The sequence below is a fragment of the Cucurbita moschata genome, unplaced genomic scaffold, assembly GCF_002738365.1.
Source record: "Cucurbita moschata cultivar Rifu unplaced genomic scaffold, Cmos_1.0 Cmo_Scf00023, whole genome shotgun sequence".
Taxonomy (NCBI): domain Eukaryota; kingdom Viridiplantae; phylum Streptophyta; class Magnoliopsida; order Cucurbitales; family Cucurbitaceae; genus Cucurbita; species Cucurbita moschata.
In genome coordinates this window covers 695,761-712,557 of record NW_019268539.1, presented here as the reverse complement: position 1 = coordinate 712,557, position 16,797 = coordinate 695,761, and the positions used below count along the sequence as shown (strand labels likewise).

Genomic DNA, 16,797 nt, shown 5'->3' with positions numbered 1-16,797 from the left:
TCTCTAGACCGAGACTAATAGGCAATGCAAATTAAAATCATGCATAAACAAAATACAATGGAAATACGATAAAATTTCAATCGATTATAAACCATTCAGGGTCAATACAAAAATTTAATATACTTGTTTACAAATTATAAGATGTTTAATGAAATTTACTCATGACTATGTGGACAACATGGACATCTCGGGTCAACACCCCTTTGTGGCTACAAAAAGCACACCCTAAGCTCGACGTGTAGCATCAATCACCTGAAAAGGAAATGTAAAAAGTGGTGAGTATTAAAAATATTTAGCAAGCAATCTACCAATAGGTTGTCATTGCACCTTTATCCTAACAGGCTTCTACAGACTTTTCTTTGAGTTGTAGGATGTTTGGGCCTAATCTCTAGTGCTATTTGAGCATCTAGAGAGCCTCGAAGTTTTGATGGGGTCTATATAGATTCTTCAACCTTTCTATCCTGGACTAAGGTAGCTTGTTTTGTTGTTGCAACCTGTGGCTGGGTGATATGAACCAAAACTTCAAGGAAAATGTAAAGAAAATGTTGTGAAAATTATTAAAAAGATGTTTCAATTCATGCCACATTAAGGAAGAATCAAATTTCATTGTTATACATTTTGGATGGATCATAATTTAGAGTTACGATGTTTCATTAATGCATTTTACGACTTTTTATTTATTTTTAAATGTTACATTTACATAATGGCTAATTATGGTCATAAAGTATGAAAGTTACATACTCTTAAAATGCTCATTGAAGTCAAGGGTATATAAACTCATGTAGTATACAAACCCATGTATGTTATCTTTGTAAATGAGACTTGGAAAATGCAGTAAGAAGAGCATTTTTTTTTGCTTTCTCTTAGCCAAATACTAAATTTCTTTGCAATTCTATGCCGTTTAGATTACATGTTTAGAATCATTCAAGCTTGACATGATCGATTTTGCATGTGGAGTGATTTGAATCTCAATCAAGCGTTCTTGTCTTGAAATATTTGATCAACAAAATAATCTGAATTTTAGTTCCTTAAGAGTAATTCTTTATCACTAGAGCTAAGTGTTCTTATCTTTCTTTTCGTCAAGGGCTAAGTTTCTTTGAAATTCGATGTAGTTTAGAATCATTCAAGCTTGGCATGATCGATCTTGTTTGTGAAATGATTTGAGATATTTGATCAGCAAGGTAATCTAAATCTTACTTCTCTTGTCAATCACTTGGTATCATATCTTTTCCTTGTGTTGATTCCTTATCACCTGGGTTAAAGCGCTACCTCATAAAGTTTTGATGAGGTTGTATGGTATTATCTAGTCTGAACATCATATATGAAAGGTTGGATGACGCCTCTCACATGATCATAGAGTCACATAAGTAAGAGGGATGTGAACTCCCATGTCCCAGCTATTAGGTAATCCTATGTGATACCATGTCCTCTCTTAAGAACGGGTTTATAGCACAGTGGCTTTGTTCAAGAGACCCCGACCATTTCCACTAAGTTGGGTCACACACTACCTTACCGACCTATGTCTAACTCGACCGTACTACTACCAAATTGTATAGGGTAGTGGAGAGCCTGAAGATACTGTTCACACAACTTATAGCCTGAGAGATATCTTGGTCATTCTTGGGTCATGGAGGTCTACTAGTCTCTTAGGGCGTCTTGGTGGCTTGACATGGACTATTTTCTATGATCGCCGCTCACGATCCTAAGGCACTCAACGTACTAAAGGCTTTTGGACCTAAGTCGTCATCTAGCCAACCTAACTCTAACGTCCTATTCTTAATTCGCGACTGTTACTCACTCTACAAGGTGTACACTCATTCAAACACATGTAGCTAACATACATAGAGTCATATAGACAATCATACATGTTCAACGGGGAGATAACGTCCATCGATCACCCGGAATGCATATTTCGCAAAATTTCCATCCTTGTTTCTAAGGGAATAAATAATCTTTGTGCAAGGTACCCTTTGGAGTGCATTTATTAAATAATACAAACAAATCCTTTAATAAACTAAATTCACATAAAGAAAACCAATTCAAGTTTGCAACAAAACTAAACCGAACTAGGAGCATTCTAGAGCAAAACCAGAGTCATTGTGAGTAACCTCGAAAAATATAAATTAAATCGGAACATAGTTAACCAATTTGTGACCCAGTTTGAGATAGGATAACCAACCAATGTCTCTATTTAAACCGACAAGCATTAATCATCAAGCTTGTAACCATACCCAAAATATTACCAACCAACCCGTGGTCCTAAAAATTGAAACCCTAGCCAACCAGCTCATGATAAGGATCCAAAACAGGGACGACTAGCATATGTCTTTGTGGTACAAATAATCAATACTCTAGTAATCGTCACAATTTCATTTAGAAATATCATGTCATAAATTATAGAGCAAACACATTCACTCATATTTAGAGGTTTCAAAACAATTAGAAATCCATCTTATAATTAATATATTATATTATGAAAGCTTAAATATTTTTTAAACTTACTCTAAAAGACTATTGAATCGACTAAAATATAAGGAAACTAACCTGAAATGTAGTAAATGAAGCTGAACCCGAAGAAAAATCACAAACTGAAACGATGACAATATTCCTGAAATGATTTCAATCTATCAATTAAAAATCAAACCAAGTTCAACCGAGTTGAACCGAATTAAATCGTATTGAAATAAGTTGAATCGAGTTGAATCATTAACACTCAGAACCCGGCTTAAACATTGACTTAACAAGTTCTTCTTTGGTAGCAAATATCAAGATAAAAACTTGTTAATAGAGCAGCTGCACGTAGCTCGAGAAGAAAAATTCTCAGTTTCAAAAACTCTTGCATTGGGTGCTAACTGATTCATACACCAACTTCGTTCCCAGGTCTGAATCAACAAAAATCCTAGATTCTCCGTTTTAGTTTTATAAGAGTAAATATCCAGATCCATAGCCCATTGAATACCCAATTCACCCTACAGAAGGAGTATACACACTTGATCGAGTTGTTTATTTTTTCCTATTGATTTAGTCTCATAAGTAATAGCAGAGATGGCGGGAGAGCTATAGTCAAAGAAGCCGCATGTCCATTGAAATTGATTTTGTACACGCCAGTTGAAACAAATAACTGGAACATCCAAACGAACCAGTAGAAACAGCTGTGGCAGAGACAACAACAAAAGCACCCGTCTCCATTGATCATCTATCTACAGGGAAAGCAAGATAAGTGGCAAGAGCTTATTAGGGTTAGTGCATTCATTTCTCTCTCTTTGAGAGTCGAGAGCTGCCAGCCCTAAAGGTCGAGTCAAATAGTGTCACAACTTAACCCAGCGTACGCAATATGTTGTTACTTATAAACATTTGATACTTGAGCTTCGTGAAATTTTATGTATTAATGCAACACGTACGGACTGATCTCAGAGTGAAAATCCATAATAGATCAGAGTGAAAATCCATAATAAAATTCTATTGGACGAAGAATATGCTCCCAAAAAAAAAAAAAAACTGTTTAAAAGTACAAAGGAATTATAGAATCCAAACCCAAGGAAAATTTTGAATAAGGCAACACCATAATACAATCCAAGTACTTGTGTCCTTGACAAAGCCATATTTATACAATATGTACTTTTCTATATAAAAAAAAATGGTAAAAGCAAAAACAATCCAACGGCTAAGATTACTCCAACACGATATACTCTAAACTCTAAAGTTCATCACAGCTATTATACTTCACATTTTCCTCTCTTTTTCTTTTTCTTTTTATTATTTTTGTTTCTAAAATTCATTTGAACACAAAGAGATCATTAAAACATGAATTCAATTAGTTCTTGGATCCACCCACCGTGGGCTGTTGTTGATTCATTTGCTGAAACACAGTCGCAATTCTGCTGTATGCTTCCATCGTCATCGGCTGCATACGTTAAACGTAATTGTTAATAACACGAAAGCTTTTAAGTTTAGTAGTGGTTTAGCGTAGTAACCTGCGATTGACAGGCAAGAAATGCTGAGACGGGGTCTGCGATCATTGTGGACGGAGAAGGTTGACGTTGGTCGTAAGTGCCTCCATCCCATGCAGCCATGGGCATGAAGGCGGTCGGGTGAAGCATTGGAGACATCCCGGCAGCAAGGCTGGATCGGGTAGCCATCATATTCAAATGATCGATTCCTAATGCCATCCCCATCCCCATCCCGGCCATGCCCATTCCCAACCCCATCGGCGTCGCCATTAACGACGCCATTGGAAGCTGTTGTTGCATTGCTGCCATTGGGAGCATCATTGGCATGTTGATTCTACTCATCATTTGAATTTGAGCTTGTAATTGTTTCAAATATTCTATTACTTCGTCCAACATTGAAGCTTTGTCTGTCTATAAATGAACACAAAAAAAAAAAAAAAAAACATTGTTGTAAAATCAAGAAAAGGGAAAGAAGAAAAGGTATAGAAATGAAGGCAATGGGACCAAAGACAGCAGAAGCTTTTAATGTTTCCTGTCGTGTTCCTTTCAACTCTCTGTCAAACTTCACCTTCTTTCTCTTATCTTTTTGTAAGTACCCCTTGTGGTCATGGTTCAATCAAACCCCATTGCTTTTTCCTCACAATCCACCCCCTCCCCTTGTCTATTTCACAAGTTTTGGTATTAATTAACGTTGACAATTTCCGAGCATGCCTACCCGACTTGTCAAAATACTCCATCTGTAACGGCCCAAGCCCACCGTTAGTAGATATTTACTCTTTTAACTTTTCCCTTTCAGACTTTACCTCAAGGTTCTTTTTGTAGTAATTAACATGGACAATTCCCGAGCATGCCTATCTAACTTGTCAGAAGACTTTATCTGTAACAGTCTAAATCCACCCCTAGTTGATATTGTCCTTTTGGATTTTCCTTCAAGGTTTTCAAAACGTGTATGCTAGGGAGACGTTTCCACACCCTACAAAAAATGCTTCGGTCTCCTTTCCACTCCTTCGATATGAGATCCCACGTCGATTGGAGAGGAGAATGAAACATTCTTTATAAGGGTGTGAAAGCTTCTTCCTAGCCGACAGTGTTTTAAAAACCTTGAAAGAAAACCCAAGAACTCAAAACAGACAATATCTGCCAATAGTGAGTTCGATCGTGAGCGTTCAACCTCCCTAAAAAAAAATTCAAAAAAATTATCGACTTTGACTCAAACAGGCCCAACTAGAATTTCGATTTTAATCCCGTTCGTACAGTACTACAGGCTCTTTTTCTTCGACATTCAAGTCCGAACACTACTTCCAAGGGGAGTATTAAGATATCAGAGACAAGTCAGTTCTATGCCCAAATTTAATAGATTAGTAAAAGAAAAAAAAAAGAAAAAAAAAAAAAACGGCTGAATGAGTACCTTATTGGAATTTGGGACCAACTTTTGCAATGTCTTCATCCTTTGGTTGATCTTATCTCTCCTTTTCTATAAACAAATAATAACAAAAATTAACTCAACAACAAGAAATTCCCATCAATATATATATATATATATACACACACACACACTTACACGTTCGGATTGGTTATGTATTGCTGCAGCTCGACTTCTTTTAGTGGAAATTGAGGATTTTGGATTCTCTTTATTTCTGTCTCCCTCGTCCTCTTCTTCCACCTTCACGTGTTCAAAATCATTGCCCAAAAAAAAAAAAAAACATGAACTTTATTAATCAGACATTGAACCAATCAAAAACCAAAGATTTTATATTATAATTCAAAATTGTTATGGGAAAAAAACACAAAGGGGGATTTTAGATTTTGATTTGGTTAAAAAAATCTTGCCTGATATGTGCTATGGCACACGGAATCATGGTCGTCGGTGGTCGTATTAACGCACCGCTTGCCGGAGCTCGTGTTATCCAGCGACCCATGAGACGTGGTGGCGGAGGCGGTGGCGGCGAAGTTTCTATCATGGGTGTTCAACGTAGCGTCGCTGCCACTCACGCTGATTTGATTCTGGCAGACACTCCACTCCCTCTCTGCGTGGACTGCACGCGCCACCACTCTCCCCCGTTTGGTAACTCTACCGTCCTCGTCCTCCAGCCCCACCGCCGGAGTATCGCTTGACTCCACCGTTGCCTTGCCGGCGCCACCTGCCGCCGACTTGTCGCCATCGCATGGTACCATCGCGTCCATAGTCGTGGCGGCGGAAGCAGCCGGGGTTTGCAGCGTTTGCTTATGGTGGTCGGAAAACCACGGCACCAAATCATTACCGCCACCACCGGCGTCGTCGGTGTTAACATCAAAACCAATCTTACCATGGCGAGTTCCTTGGTTCACCAAATACTCAAGCGTGCCACTCGCACGTGCCGGCTTATTTTCCCACGTGTACTTAGACCCATCACCACCGCCGCCGCCGCCGCCGTGGTGAATCTTGCCGGTTACCCTCGGCAACCCCAGCCCATGCATAGCCAATTGCCCATTTTCCCATGTCAACTCCGCGACTTCATACTCAAACCTACCAACAAAAAATTCAAAAATAAAACAAAAAACCCCTTTAAAGAACAGAGAGAGAGAGAGAGAGAGAAAAGTACATGGGAACGACGTCGTCTGCGGCGGAAGAGGAGTGGTAGGGGAGACGGTCGGCGGCGGCGGCGGCGGAGGGCGGCGGGTCGGAGATGTCCCAATTAGGAACACACTGACTCATTTTTTCGGTGGTGGAGAAAAAAGAGAGACGGTGGTATTTTTGATTTAAGAACGAAGATAATTAAGAACAAACACCATCTGCTCTGTTTTAGATCCTGCCCGACGCTCTTTCTCCAATTCTCTCTCCTCTATGTTTTATATTTTTTAATAACTTTTATTAAATAATTCATTATTAAAATTTGGTATAAAGTTTTTTTTTTTAGGAACTGACTTATTATTGTAGAGATATATGAAGGACATACGTCTAAGACGTCGGACCTTGTACTTATTTCATAACTATTTCAGCTTTTTTTTAATTGATATACAACATGTTGAAAAAGACTCCAGTTAATTTGTGGGGACAGCTTTTAGTCTCAACGAAGAGCTAGTGAGCATATGACACGTCTAAAGGCCACCGAGTCCTTACAAAAGTTTTCTTAAATGGTTGGATAATCTAACACCTTTTTATCTTATTTCCACCTCTACCTTCTTCATTTAATATGTCTATTCAACTCACTGGATTGGTTTAATTATTTAATAAGAGTTACTTTGGTTGAAGAACTCTACGATCTCAACTTCACCCGACCATATTAAATTTAAAATAAAAATGAAAAAAAATTACATTATAGCTTTAATTTGAGAACCAAGTATTAGTTATTTAAAAGATATTTATTAAAAAAAATGATTAATTATGTAACTATAGGTTATGAAGTGAATTTATATTATTTCACCTGTAAAAAAATATATTATTTTAATACAACATAAATGAAAACATTATATTATAAATTTAATGTGTGTGGAAACACGTGTCAAACACGTGGAAGTGAGTGTTGCCTAAATATCCAGATGACATATGGTGGCAGAAGGGACACGTTGGAGGAGAAGGAGCCAGGTAATGCTTCTATTAAATTGAATAAATAATAAATTAATAATAAAGTCATAGTTATTTATAAACAGATGATTCAATAAATAAAAATAGAATATTGATTTCTAATGACTTTAAAGTATTTATAAATTATAAAATTAATTTTCTGAAAATGATTTTGGATAAAATTTTCATATCATTTTAAAATAAATTAAGAAATGAATATTTTTCATTTTAAAGTAAATTATTCATATTAATAATATTTTATTGACATTTTAATTATATTGCATTAATTTTTTTTAAAGATAGAATATAAATGTTATTTTATTCCTCGTGCTTATATCGATTCCATAAACATACGGAAATGTTGGTATGTGACAAAAATTTAAAAGTAATAAATTTTTATATTTATAATTTTTTAATGCTTTATGTTATTTTTATTTATTTTAACCCAAGTTTATATAATATATATTATTATTATTATTATGAAATAATATAGTTAAGACTTTTAAGTTTGTTCTTATCGTTACACGTGTACGGACATTAGGGTTGATATAGCAGGTCGTTCCTTATTATTTTGCCACGTGTCGTCCACGTGTTGTTCCTACTGCGTCTTGCAGTCGTGGAATTTTTTCATTGGTCGGTTTCATCGAAGCCCGTCTCTCTTCCTTTTCCGATGGTTGTATTTCACGTGCTAACCATATAAAAAAATTTAGATTAAATTAATTAAAATATACTTCGAAATTCAATATTTAAAAATTTTTTAAAATACTTTTTACGATTATTTTTAAATCAAAATGGATAAGATTTTGTCTAAGAAAATATTTAAATAAAAATACTTTTAAACTTTTTTAAAACTTTATTAACATTTAATTAATTCATAATATACTTTAATTAATTTGAATAAAAATGAAGAAATATTTTTACATTAAACATTAACTAATAATAAAATTATATATAAAAGATTAATTATAAGTGTATTAGTTAAAATTTAATGTGTAAATAATATATTGATCTTTAATAATTAATATTAATTTATTAGATTAATGTCAATGATCGCAAATAATAAAAGAAAATAATTGGACTCCCATTTGTTGGGATTGCTTTAGGTCATAGTCTTTAATGGGCTGTGGGCCTCATGAATTTGCTATCGAACTTTAGGGCACTCTCAATTGGATCATCAACAAAGCTATTGAGAGCCCAACATCAATTAACACCCGCTCATCGTCAGCTCGATTCACGGGGTTACCACTGACATAGATAATTTATTTTAAAAATAAGTCGTAAAACCAAAAACATTTCATATATAACAAGTAAAACATGTGAATCAAGTATTTTTTACTGTATACAAATAACCAGGGTAAGTTTTCAACAGCGAAAACACATGTACATAAAACCGACTCAGAAATGGATTTTCTATAGTATCTAGTCTGCTGGTCTCGTCCTCGGTTAGCCTATTGCTTCTATATCTAGAAAGAAAAGTTAAATTAACCTTGATGAGTAATTAATTTACTCAGTAAATAGCTAACTTAGCATTCACAATATGAAGTCTTTTATAATCTTAGCTTTACCGTATATTTCACGTTTCTCAAAATCATTTTTTAAGCTCACAACTGAAGATCAATCCCACATATTTATTATTTATATGATACAAACGGTAACGATCCAATTTTTATATAAAAAATAAGGTCATCACATGTAATGACATGATTGTAAAGTGTGGAAATCTTCATTTAAATAGTTTATAAATGATGTCATAGACTTAGACGTTCGAAATAAAATCCTTAAAATAAAATAACGGAAAATAAATAATGTAAAATTTAAATAATATAAAGAAAAATAAGACAATGCATTGATCTAACCTAAGAGCTATGAAATAAACATAAATGCAATCTCCCTAAAACTGGTTCCATGGTCTTCGTCATGACACCATTGTCATCCATATAAGGGTGCTCTACTTTTACCTAAAATGTAAGAGTAGCACATCGTTTGAATATTTTAAGAAATACTCTGTAAGTAACTGCACTAGTGGGGTTGGGAATGCAAACACATGCAATATGATGAGACTAATCTTTTTAACATAGCATAGCATGACTTTAGACAGTTTTTTAGTCCTGCAAAGTTGGATGTGTGATACTTCTCAACACATGACCCACGCGTGTGAGCATGGACCCACCAGGGAGGCTCGCACACCCCTTGGCCTTGGCTTATTAGGCTAACACTCGCTAAGGGGCTCTATGCCAAACCCCACGAAAGGAAATGACTCACAAAGGAAATGAGTCACATAACATCATGGTGAACATAATGACTTAATGTATGATACAAGACAAACCTCTATCATAATAAGTTTGTAAATTATGCTTACATAATTCTTGTATATTGCGTAGTACATAGTATAGTCTAAGGAGCTTTATGCATCAAAATTAATAATTCTATAACAACTTTATACAACATGGTACGATCACAAAATAACATAGCTCTATAATCTAACATAATATAGCATATCATGGCTTAACTTCACATAACAGCATTGTCATATCAAAGCATACCATGACATAACTTAGCATAACATAACTTGTCATAACATAACCTACCAATCATACATACGACACGTGTTGGGTCATAAGACACGCATCATCATACATAATGCACGACAAGGTGAGTTTTTGGTCCCTAGCCCTTCTTTGCTATATGGTTGTCAAGTTTGATGATGAAAGTGAGGGACAAAATGCTCTATATTGAGCTGTAGAAGGCGACATTAAGAGAAACCTCACAACGGGCCACACACTTCTTCCCTTGTTTTGGGGAAGAAGATGATGGTAATTGGCCACATCAGCCCAGAACTATGATGCTCCTTAGTTTTTCTCAAACTAAACTCAAACCAAACCAGACTCTTATAAAATTTTTTATGGTTCCTAATGGATCTATCGAAGAAAACTTAGAGCAATTCAGATATCAAAAGTTTGATAACTAAGGATCTAAACGTGAAAAATGAGGTAAATAGAATTTTTAGAAGTTTTTGAAGAAATACTTGTACAAATGGCATGGAATTCAATTTGAACCTTAATTTAAGTTAGTTTAAAGGAATATGGAAGAATAAGCAAATAATCCTGAGTTAAGGACCAAATCGAGTGTTTTGCTCGAGAATCAAGTAACGTTAAAATAACTCACTAAACGAACTCTCATCCATGAAATTTTAGTGCTAGGTATGATATGATATATTGAAGTTATACATGAAATTCGGTATTCATTGGATAAGGATAAGCCGCTAAACCAAGTAATGATGCAAAATAACCATATTGCCCTTACTATAAACTACCTTCATTTCATGACCCCCAAATGTGATGAAACTTTATAAGAGACCTTATTTTTATGATTTTTAAAGATCATGTAAAGTTTCAAAGTCATTGGAGCACGTTTAGGGACTAAACCAAGAATTAGGGATAAAATGACCAAAATGCCCTTGGGGATCTTTATGATATTTCAAGGATAACGCCCTCCATATGACTCAAGAATTTAAGAAGACTTATTTATAAGAACATAAAGATTTACTCAAAGATTTCAACTAGTTTGGGAGAGATTAAGATTAAGAACTAACCCAGGGATATGAGATTACGACCAAAATGCTCTTATAAGGGACCTTAAAAGTTTTCAAGACCATAAGGATTTCTCAAGGTTATAAGAGACCGAAGTATGACCTCAAGAAGGATTATACACATTAGGGGTATAAGCCGAGGCTTATAGGAAAGGACAAATTTACCCTCAATAACCCTAACTAAGATTCAAGATCCTTCTAAAATTTTCAAGAAACACATTATGACTTTATAATATTTTGACGGACTTATGCATGGTCACAACCTATGAGCTTGGAATAGGACTTAAGAAATTAAGTAAAGACTTGTGCATTAAGAGTATCTCTTGAAGCAAGAACCTAAGAACCCAAGAAAAAGCTCCAAAAACAAGAAATGAAGAGAAGTGCAATACAAACCCTAATTCTATTAAAACATGAAGAATGTTGGGTGACACTCAAGAATAAAGGACCAAGGTCCCAAGACTTAGAAATCTAAGAAATTCCTAAATCTTCCACGGTACAACATGATCATCATTTAGACTATATCGCTTTGAACATAAGAACACTTGGATGTAGGTTTTTCAGGCTGTATCCCTTGGAACGTAAGAAGTCATGACTCCTTATCAAGATTCAAGACCCTTCTAAAATTTTCAAGGCACACGTTATAATATTTTGATGGATTTATACATGTTAATATGAAATTCTCACAACTTATGAACTTGGAATAGGACTTAAGAAAGTAAGTTAAGACTTATACCTCAACCATAACACTTGGGGCTGGAGCAAGAACCTAAGAAACCAAGAAAATTCTATAAGAATAAGAAATAAAGAGTACAACACAAATCCTAATTCCATTTAACACAAGAAGAATGTTAGGTGTCACTCAAGAATAAAGGACCAAGGTTCTAAGACTCAGAAACCCAAGAAACCCTAGACCTCCCACGGTTCAACATGTTTATGACTTAAACTACATTGCTTGGAATATAAGAAGCTTTGAATGTAGGTTTTTCAGACTCCATCATTTGAAATATAAGAAGCCTCAGATGCAGGTTTCAAACTACACCACTTGGAACTTAAGAAGCCTTGGGTATAGATGTTCAGGCTATGCTAATTAGAACGTATGAAGCCTTGGGCATAAGTGTTCAAACTATGCTAATTGAAATGTATGAAGCCTTGGGTATATGTTTTCATATTGTGTCGCTTGGAACTTAAGAAGCATTGGGTGTAGGTTTCACACTCTATCGTAAGGAACACATGAAGTGTTGAGGATTGTTGGGAGTGTGTCCCGCATTGGCTAATTTAGGGAATGATCATGAGTTTATAAGTAAAGAAATACATCTCCATTAGTAGGAGGCCTTTTGGAGAAGCCCAAAGTAGAACCATGAAAAAATTAGAAGATTTGTGATTCCTAACATAAAGTCTGGATGCAAGGTTAGATAACATATTTTAATTGCTCGGGGGTCCAATATATTTAAACTTTAATTTATCGTAATTTACTTTATTTTCGAGTTTTTAAAATAGTCGCGACTCTTTTCTGAAGAATCCAGTTATGACAAATTTCCTCTTGCTCATGACGCGTATTCTTTCCGAAATCGAAATTCTCTAATAGAAGATACTTAGAAGAACCCAAAAAAAAAATATTATATTTTACCCTAAACATTAAAAATGTTACAACAAGAATCAAACTCCAATACAACATAAAAATCCACGAAAAGTTACCATAAAAAACAACAATAAGAAAAAGACAAGGATCGTAATCTTCTGCAACTTCCCCGCCGGCTTGCTCATCACCTCAAAAACAACCAACAACATGGAGTATGAAAACCCAAAAATTACTCAAACAAAAAACACCGCACGTGTGACTCTGGTACCCTTCGTACAAAAAAACTTAGAATCCTCCGCAGCTCAAATCTCGAGTCCCACAAGGTCAAATAACCCATTAATATCCCCTTCTCCCTCCCCTTTCACCACTGTCGGCGACCCATAATTTAATCTATAAAAGAAAAAAAAAAAAAAAAAAGATCATCCTTTTGTGCAATATTCAATTCATTACAAGCTTAGCTGTTTCCTTTGTACTTTGTCGCTCTAAACAACAGGCACCCATATCTTATTTCTTGATCTTCGTCCTTTTCCCTCACCTTCCACTCACCTTCCAAAATCCCCATATAAAATCCCCATTTCTTCCTTCCAACCAATACCCATTAACCCCAATGGCCCTTCCAATTTCCCCACGAAGCCTTCGCTCCGATGTGTACTCCTACTCCTACGAGGAGCGCTCGGGTACCCCTTTGGTCATCGGCGTTGTTGCGTCCTTGATCGAGAGGAGCATGGCCAGGAACCATCGGATTGCCAAGAATTGCATGTCCATGCCTAGAGATTCCAGGTCCAGGGCCCTTGTTTTTGAGTGCCGTGAGGCTCCCGACATGTCCATTCAGTGTTATTTGGAGAGGATTTTTCGGTATACTAAAGTTGGTCCTTCTGTTTACGTTGTTGCTTATGTTTATATTGATCGGTTTTGCCAACAAAATCCTGGGTTTCGGATCAATCTTAGGAATGTTCATCGCCTTCTTATCACTACTGTCATGGTCGCTTCTAAATATGTCGAGGATATGTAAGTTTTGTTTTTCTCTCTCTCTTTTTAAAGCCTTGGATTGATTTTGGGTTGTAGAAGTAAAAGGTTTTTGTGTTAGCAAGTCTCGAAAAGTTACTTCTTTGATGATTAAGGTATCGGTGACGATCTCGAGTTTCCAAATACATTGTCATTCCATTCGGGTCGAGACCCACGAGAGCTTTTACCTATATTTTACCATTTCTCTCATTCCTTCAACGAGTGAGTCCTCGAATAAACCTGTTCAACTTTCCAACTGAGTCTCAAGTTTCGAAACACATTGTCAATCCATTCAAGTTGAGACCCACCAAAGCTTTTACCTATATTTGACCATTTCTCCCTTTTCTTTAACCAACGAGTCCTCGAATAAACTTGTTCCACGTTCTAATATTGAGTTGACCGAACAAAGGATCCCACCGACCTGATAAATCACTTCATATCGACAGGGGAGAAATTCCCGGGCTTCCCTTTGATTAAGTTGATAATGTTTATTACCTTTTGTTGATAGGTGTTCTTCTAGCTCAATCTCGATTTAACGTTACTTTTGAAAACAGGAACTATCGAAATTCGTACTATGCAAGAGTCGGGGGATTGACAACAAAGGAGATGAATCAACTGGAGCTGGATTTTTTGTTCATGATGGGATTCAAATGCCATGTAAATCTAAGTGTGTTTGAGAGTTATTGTTGCCATTTGGAGAGAGAAGTAAGCATTGGAGGAGGATACCATATAGAGAGGACATTAAGATGTGCTGAAGAGTTGAAGTCTAAACAAAGCCAACAAGCCTCATTTAATCAAATGGCTCGTATTACATTGTAAAGATCAAAGATGCTGCCTTTTTTGTATAGTTTATATGATAATATATATTAAAATGTGTTTGGTTCTTTTGAATCATTGTTTCATTTGCCGACACTTGCTTAATATATACTCATGTAATATAAAGGACCTTATTGAATTATTATTCAATTGTATTTAATAATTTATCACTTAGTGAAGCTAAAGGGGAAGGTAGCTAAAAAAGTTATTGGGACTTGAATGAATCATGAGGTACATTGGTCATCACTTGTCCAAACTAGGCCCTACATGAGTCACATGCCTTAAATTCATGCCTAACATGAATAGTTTAGTGGGTCATGTGCCTAACCCCAATGAATTTTAAGCACTATTTCCTTTTTATGTCTATTTAATGGATTCGTTTCTAAAGATTGATGGCGTTGTCGGGATACCTTTTACTAGTCTTTGCAATAGGTTTCGAATAATACATATACCTAGGTATTTGAGATGTGACTTCATCATGGTTCTTACTCGTAGCTCAGCATATTATAGACATGCCAATTGAGACAGTTTGTCTACTAGAGATTAGTTGATGATTCCCTAGTAGTGTAATGGCTCAAGTTTTTCAATGAGTCGTGACTCAAAACGATAATGTGGATGTAGTGTGAATGCGAGAAATATTTGAAAAGATATCAATTGGAAAATCATTTATTTCAAAAGAAGAGACCAGTTTTGACATTGAAGATATATGAATGTTTGTGAAAGTAAAATGACGCCCCCGGACATGTTTTCCTCTGTGACAATCCACGTCTCTCAAATAAGCACTCTCTTGACCTGTGGCATCACAGACCTGAAAAGAAAAAATATAGTCAAGATGAATATAAAAGTTATACTTAGTAAGCCACCTACTTGTAGACTCTCATCGCGTTCTAGTCTTAACAGAATCCCATGGGCTTCTCATTGGCTCTAAGACGTCTAGTTCTAGTCTTATCTTTTTGGGGCTATTTTGGTTCTTCATCCCTTCATTTTAAACCCTGAGAGTTCCTTTTGTCGAGCTGTGAATGACTGGTGGCCCTCTGTGAGACCCTACCTCATGCATGACTCTATGAGACTTTATGGTATCTTACCTAAGGAGTGAGCTGAAACCTCCTAAGTCCATAAAGTCACCCTCCTTGGGAGCACGACCCCTCCCTTATCCAATCCAGCTAATGGGCTATATGACATGGGTCTCTCTTTCCCAATGCAAACGACTAGGTTAAGTTGGCTTTGATTAGAAACTCCTGTTTTCCCATGAAACTGTTGGCACCGTTCAAACATCTTGCAGCCTATGGACAACTCTTAAGGTGGTTGTGTTGGTATATTAGACTCCTACGAAAAATGTTAGGTCTAAATTTAGCAATGGGCTACCCCCAACCATAATTCTCTAGTCTTAACATAAAATCGGGCTCAATAACAATAACTAGATATGCACATAACAATTATCTAGATTCCTCATACATAATTCATACAAAATAAACACACATGCTCAACGTGGTGATAACATCCATCAATCACCCGGAGTGCAGATCACAAATTTCCATCCTCCTTTTAGCATCAGTTAACAGATATATAATGGAAACGTAAAACATAATAGCATTCTTCACTACATGCTTCCATATTCTTAATGTAGCAATCATCTACGTTCATTTCATGGGAAAACTATCTACTTAGGGTAAATATTCTAGCATGCATGCAAACCAAGCGAATCCTACAAGTATTTTTGCCTAAAATTCCGTGTGGTGACTTACATGATAGGTGTGCCCTTCGTTTAGCGTTTTCACACGAATTAGGTGTTCACAAAGAGTGATTTTCTTCAATTTGGTTCTAATTCACATAAAAATATGGTTAGAATTGGAATCAGGATGAAAATCGAGCAAACAGAAGTCGAACGGGCAAACAAGTACCTTACATGCGCTAGCCACGTGCTAGGAGTGTCCATTCATAAGTTTCACGCGCGTACCACGCGTGGGCCAATTTTCTGCAGTTGCAGGTCAGGCGTTCCAGTTTGAGTCAGTTCGAATTGCGGATTAGCTGGTTCGGTTTGCTCGGACTAGACCGTGGTCAGTTGAGCCGATGGGTTGTGGGTTGGATCGGGTTGGACCATGGGTCGCAGGTCAAAATGCGGGTTGTAGAAGTCGTGTGTCACAAATCCAATTGAGCCATGTTACTCCACTCAGTGTCTAACACGTGTCCCTAGCTTGGTTGAGACGTGCTCTTCCTCTCGTTGTCAACACATGGCTTGCTGGAAAATTCTTCTCTTCTCCTAGCAGCTCGTAGAGTTGGATTAGGTTTTCTTGATTCTTTTTTTTTTTTTTTT

General features: G+C 36.2%; 2 protein-coding genes across 3 annotated transcripts; one reads left to right on the top strand and one right to left on the bottom strand.

The window, feature by feature from the left end:
* Nucleotides 1–3,522: 3,522 nt before the first annotated feature.
* Nucleotides 3,523–6,769, bottom strand: LOC111459964 (transcription factor UNE10). Of its 2 annotated transcripts, XM_023103036.1 has the most exons (7): nt 6,597–6,769; nt 6,533–6,557; nt 5,781–6,456; nt 5,512–5,613; nt 5,359–5,424; nt 3,975–4,361; nt 3,587–3,904 (listed from the first exon to the last, which is right to left on the bottom strand). In XM_023103036.1, the coding sequence occupies exons 1-7, from the start codon at nt 6,643–6,645 to the stop codon at nt 3,815–3,817; spliced, it is 1,395 nt and encodes a 464-aa protein (XP_022958804.1). In that variant the 5' UTR covers nt 6,646–6,769; the 3' UTR covers nt 3,587–3,814. The 2 variants fall into 2 exon arrangements, with proteins under 2 accessions (XP_022958803.1, XP_022958804.1); XM_023103035.1 differs by having other exon boundaries at nt 3,523–3,904; nt 6,533–6,769.
* A 6,391-nt stretch (nt 6,770–13,160) lies between these two features.
* LOC111460055 (cyclin-U2-2) lies at nt 13,161–14,628 on the top strand. The gene is made up of 2 exons (XM_023103136.1): nt 13,161–13,517; nt 14,222–14,628. Exons 1-2 carry the CDS (start codon nt 13,270–13,272, stop codon nt 14,484–14,486), a joined length of 513 nt encoding a protein of 170 aa, XP_022958904.1. The 5' UTR covers nt 13,161–13,269; the 3' UTR covers nt 14,487–14,628.
* The last annotated feature ends 2,169 nt before the right edge of the window (nt 14,629–16,797 follow it).

Bases quoted from the DNA above. Each gene is read 5' to 3' on its own strand.
- LOC111459964 (XM_023103035.1), bottom strand. From the start codon at position 6,645: ATGAGTCAGTGTGTTCCTAATTGGGACATCTCCGACCCGCCGCCCTCC. The intron at 4,362-5,358 runs GTACTCATTCAG...GTTCATTTATAG, and splicing joins TGGTCCCAAATTCCAATAAG to ACAGACAAAGCTTCAATGTT. The intron at 3,905-3,974 runs GTTACTACGCTA...TAACGTATGCAG, and splicing joins TTCTTGCCTGTCAATCGCAG to CCGATGACGATGGAAGCATA.
- LOC111460055 (XM_023103136.1), top strand. From the start codon at position 13,270: ATGGCCCTTCCAATTTCCCCACGAAGCCTTCGCTCCGATGTGTACTCC. The intron at 13,518-14,221 runs GTATACTAAAGT...TTTTGAAAACAG, and splicing joins TATTTGGAGAGGATTTTTCG to GAACTATCGAAATTCGTACT.